Here is a 5,413-nt window from a genome sequence, read left to right as displayed (position 1 = left end):
ATAGATCCTCTTCCAAGTGGTTGACAGTGGTAGCCGGGCACCATCTAGTTCTTCTGGTCTCATAGTTGTCTAGGCTGCAGATTGGATGGTGTACCAGTCGCTAGGACTAATTGTTTCCATGAATTTTTGGTTTTCTTCATTCTTCTTGGCTCTGGACAAGGAGAGACCCATCGTTGCATCTAGATGGCAGCTTGTATGCTTTTAAGATTCCAGTCACTACTCGCCACAGTTGGAGGTGGAACAATGTTTTGTGTAGTATGTTTTGCCAATTGAGCCTGGCTGCACTTCTTCCAACATAGATTTGTTCATTCTTCTGGCAGTTTATGGTAGTTAAATTTTGTGTCAACTTGGCTGGGCCTGGTTTGGAGTAGCTGGCCAGCTGGATGTAGTTATTCTCCATGATGAGACTGGTAATCAACTCCACGGTGGAACCTACTGGAGCAGCTGAGTAGCTGCCTTAGGGATGTGCTCTGCTTCCAGTGTAGAAGAAGACAGCTTTGAGAAAGGTCTCTGAGCTTTTTGGCATGTGGACCTCACATGTAGCCGCATCTTCATCTCAGTGGCCTGGCATGTTGTCTGCCGGTCTTGAAACTGTTAATGGTCTTGAATTAATGGGCTGCCATGTTGCTTGCTAATCTTGAGACTGTGCCATTTTACTTGTTGACCTTTGGGTTTGTCAAACTCAGCAACCAGCAGCTGTCTGAACTAAGAGATGCCTCCAGCTTCAGTGGGCCAGGAGCAAGAGGCAGAGCTGAAACCCAAGGTCGAGGGGCTTTCACCCGGCCTGTAGAGCTGGCACTGTGAACTCAGGCATCTAGCTTCCTAAACTGTAAGAGAATAAATTTCAGTTTGTTAAAGCCCACCCATTTGTGGTATTTCTATTAGAATGACACTGGAGAACCAAAACACAGTCCATGGTATATTCAGTATTCTTCACCAACACCACATTTCAAGTGCATCAATTCTTCTCCAGTCTTCTTTATTCATTGTCCAGCTTTTACATGCATATGAGGTGATAGAAAATGTCATGGCGTGGGTTAGGTGCACTTTAGTTTTCAAAGTGACATTGTTGCTTTTTTAACACTTTTGAGACATCTTTTCCAGCATCCTTTTGCACAATGTAATATGTCATGATTGCTGCTTTCATGGGTGATGATTGTAAACCCAAGTAAAATGAAACCCTTGACAACTTCAATCTTTTCTCCATTTATTATAATGTTGCTTATTGGTCCAGTTGTGAGGATTTTGGTTTTCTTTATGTTGAGATGCAATCCATACTGAAGGCTGTAGTTTTTGATCTTCATCAGTAAATGCTTCAAGTCCTCTTCACTTTCAGCAAACGAAGTTGTGTTATGTGCATATTGCCGGTTGTTAATGAGTCTTTCTTCCATCTTGGTGCTGTGTTCTTTTTCATACAGTACAGATCCTTGGATTATTTGCTCAGCATACAGATGGAATAAGTATGGTGGAAGGATCCAACCATGATGCACAATTTTCCTGACTTCAAAGTACACAATAGCCCTTGTTTTGTTCAAGTAACTGCTTCATGGTTCCTCATGAATGCAATTAAGTGTTCTGGAATTCCTAATCTTCTCAATGTTATCCATAATATGTTATGACCCACACAGTCGAATGCCTTTGTATAGTCAATAAAACACAGATAAACATCTTTCTGGTATTCTCTGCTTTCAGCCAAGATCCATCTGACATCAGCAATGATATCCCTCATTCTTCTGAAACCAGCTTGCATTGCTGGCAGTTCCCTGTCAATGTACTATTGAGATCATTTTTTAATTATCTTCAGCAAAAGTTGACTTGGGTGTGATATTAATGATATTGTTTGATAATTTCTGCATTCTGTTGCATCACCTCTCTTTAGAATGGGCACAAATATGGATCTCTTCCTGTCAGTTGGCCAGGTAGTTGTCCAAATTTCTTGGCATAAACAAGTGAGATATTCCAGCATTGCATTCATTTGTTGAACGAATTGATGGCTATTCCATCAATTCCTGGAGCTTTGTTTTTGGCCAGTTCCTTCAGTGAAGTTTGGACTTCTTCCTTCAATACAATTGGTTCTTGATCATATGCCACCTCCCGAAATAGATGAACATCAACCAATTCTTTTTGGTACAGTGACACTCTGTATTCTTTCCATTTTCTTTTGATGCTTTCTGCATCGTTCAGTGTGTTGCCCATAGAATCCTTCAATATTGCAACTCAAGGCTTAAATTTTTTCTTCAGCTCTTTCAGCTTGAGAAATGCTGAGCGTGTTTCCCTTTTGGTTTTCTAATTCCAGGTCTTTGCACTTCATTATAATACTTTACTTTGGCTTCTTAAACTGCCCTTTGAAATCTTCTGTTTGGCTCTTTTCCTTCATCATTTCTTCCATTTGCTTTAGCTACCCTCCATTCAAGAGCAAGTTTCAGAGTGTTTTCTGACATCCATTTTGGCCTTTTCCTTCTTCCCTATCTTTTTAATGACCTTTTGCTTTCTTCACAGCAAGATGCAAGCGACCACAGTATAACAAACTGATGAGTGGTAGGTCAGTTCTTAGGACCTTGTTTTTCGCTAGTTCCTTCAGTGCAGCTTGGACTTCTTCCTTCAGTATCATTGGTTCTTGATCATATTCTACGTCCTGAACTGGTGGAACATCACCCAGCTCTTTTTGGTGCAGTGACTCTGTGTATTCCTTCCATCTTCTTTTGATGCTTCCTTCATTGTTTAGTATTTTGCTCATAGAATTCTTCAGTATTGCAGCTCAGTAAGGTGCCCCTTAACCTTTCCATTAATTTCTTTTCTTCTTTTTGTTTCATTTCCTTCTCCTCTTGGTTCCTGATCACCATTAGTCCACTTTCTATCACTATTTACCTGTTCTAGATAGCTCATATAAGTGAGATCATGCAACGTTTATCATTTTGTGTCTGACTTTTTTCACTTAGCATAACATTTCAAGGTTCTTCCATTTCATAGCATGTATCAGAACTTCATTCCTTTTATGGGTAATATTCCTTTGTATGGATGGACAACATTTTGTTTATCCATTCATCTGTTGATGGACACTTGGGTTGTTTCCACCTTTTATAGTGTATGTACTTAGATACACTAATGTATAAGTATCTGTTTGAATCCCTGCTTTCTATTCTTTGGGGTGCATCCCTAGGAGTGGAATTGCTGAGTCAGGTGGTAACTCCATGTATAACTCCTTGAGAAGCCTCTTTTCTTCTTAGCTCAGCCAGAGTCAGTGTCTGTCACTTCCAGCCAAGATCCCCAACCCTTATATCCTTCTGTCATCCAGTGAGGGGTGCTGGACAAACAGTGGGGCTCCTGGGTCTGAAACATAGATGTTTTATCCTAGACTCTTGTTGTGTTGTTGGATGTCATTGAGTAAATTCCAACTCATAAGATACCCCATGTGACAAGTAGAACTCCCCTATAGGGTTTCTTCTGACACTGAACTGACTGCCATTGAGTCAGATCCAACTCATAGCGACCCCTCCTTGGGTTTCCAAGGCAGTATCACTATGGAAGTAGATTTCCCAACCTTCCTTCTGAGGAGTGGCTGGTGGGTTAGGCTGTAATACTTACAGGAGCAGATGGAGGAGCTGCTGAGTGGGTTAGCAGCCAAGTGCATAACAATTGTGGCCTCAAGGATGTTTCTGATGGTCCCAGACCTGTAGGGGCTGTCAGATGAGGTCTGGTACTGGTTTACACCGCACACACTCTCATCCCTCCTCCCTCTGCAGGATGAGCTCAGGGCTCCCCATGCACTGGGGCAGATGGCACCCTTGTAGGCCTGGATCTTGCAGCTCTGCAGCCCCAGGACATCTGCAGAACAGGAATAAGAGGCCACAATCCCGGGGTCCAGGGGCCCAGGGGCCTAGGGTGCATCTAGGTATGTGCCTGGCAGTGGTATCTGCAGAAAAAGCTCAGTTGTCAAGCTTAACGTGTTTGGGGGTCACAGCACATGCTTCTGATGTCCACCTCCAGGTGACAGTGAGCAACCCCCACTCCCTGGGACTGCAGGTGACCATTCAGGAGAGTGGCTGCACTTTAGATGGGAACATCGAGTACGAACTGGTGAGCCACACTGCCCCCTGCTCCCCTGACCCTCCTCCCTGGCCCCCTTCCCTCCACCCTGCCTGGTCCCCCTGCCTCCTTGCCTCCCCCTGCCGCTCCCCCCCAGCACACTGCCTGAGCCTAGCCCTGCCAAGGCCATGCATGGCCTTCCCCACCCAGAAGGTCCCTGGCCCCTCCTTCCTTCCCTCTAAGTCAGCATTAAGGCCCTGGGGGATCTGGAGGAGACGCAGTCCCTCCTACCATGCAGTCGGCGCACTGGGAAGTTGTGTGCTATGGGGCCGAGTCCAGCTCAGAGGGATCCATGCGGTGGAGTAGAACTGCCCCATAGGCTTTCCTAGGCTGTAATCTTTACAGGAGCAGATCGCCAGGTCTTTTTTTTTAAACTGAGCTACTGGTTGGGTTCGAACCACTGATCTTTTGGTGGTAGCCCGAGCGCTTAACCATTGCACCACCAGGGCTCCCAATGGAAAGGCAGACCTGAAATAAACCATCATCCAGAGATGTGATGTCATGAAAGCATTGCACAGGAGAGAGACAGACACAGGTGTACGGCCCAGCCCCGGGAGTGTGAGAGCTGAGCTCGCTGGGGAAACTGAGGGGACCCAAGAGGAGGAGATGGGGGTGTGAGGTGCGGGAGAGGCTTGGCCAGAGACGGGCCGGGGGGACTTGTGGGGCCAAGTGGGTGTGCTCTTGATCCTGGTGAGGAGCACTGTGTAGCCGTATGCCCAGGAGGGACCTCGGCAAGGCAGGATGGACCACAGCCAACGCTTGCCAGAGATCTCGGCACAGAACAGATGAGAGAGAAACATACAAATAAAAGAGAGAAAAAAAAAACAAAGCCACACCTGATGGTGGGACCCGGCATGAGATGTGAAAACCCTCCACTTGAAGCCACTCCCACAGAATGTCCTCACTAGGGGGCGGGATTAGAAGCAGAGGCAGGCTGCTTGCTCTGGGCTCCGCCTACCCCTCGCCCCATGTCTCCCCCACCCCCACCCGACTGCGTGCACTGCTGCCCTGAGGTGCTGCGTTTTCTCCCTCCACCCACAGACCATCTACCTGAAGCAACAGCATCTCTTTGGCAGGGCTGACTCCAACTTCACCTCCAGGTACGTCGTGGCCTTGATGGTTTGATGGTGGTGGTTACCGTGGTTGTCACTTTGCCATCTATAAAACAAAGGAAGAAGGGCGGGGCAAGATGGCGGACTAGGCAGAAGGATTGCACAGACCCTCTTCAACTAAGAAAAGGGAAACCAATTAACACAGACACAGAAGATAATCTTGGACCCCTGAGCCTTGAAGGAAAGGATGCAGATTTGGACTAAACCCCAACTAG

General features: G+C 46.3%; 1 protein-coding gene across 1 annotated transcript in view; it reads left to right on the top strand.

Moving 5' to 3' along the window:
* CATSPERD (cation channel sperm associated auxiliary subunit delta) overlaps positions 1-5,413 on the top strand; it is a 141,432-nt gene that overhangs the window by 96,940 nt on the left and 39,079 nt on the right. Inside the window, exons 11-12 of the mRNA XM_007954494.1 lie at positions 3,988-4,077; positions 5,128-5,186. Of these exons, the coding sequence (XP_007952685.1) occupies positions 3,988-4,077; positions 5,128-5,186 (149 nt within the window). The remainder of the gene's footprint in view (positions 1-3,987; positions 4,078-5,127; positions 5,187-5,413) is intronic.

The sequence above is a fragment of the Orycteropus afer genome, unplaced genomic scaffold (genome assembly GCF_000298275.1).
Source record: "Orycteropus afer afer isolate SDZICR_OR568_19922 unplaced genomic scaffold, OryAfe1.0 scaffold00461, whole genome shotgun sequence".
Taxonomy (NCBI): Eukaryota; Metazoa; Chordata; class Mammalia; order Tubulidentata; family Orycteropodidae; genus Orycteropus; species Orycteropus afer.
Note: the sequence above shows the minus strand (reverse complement) of the source record. Positions and strands in the feature narration are given on the sequence as shown.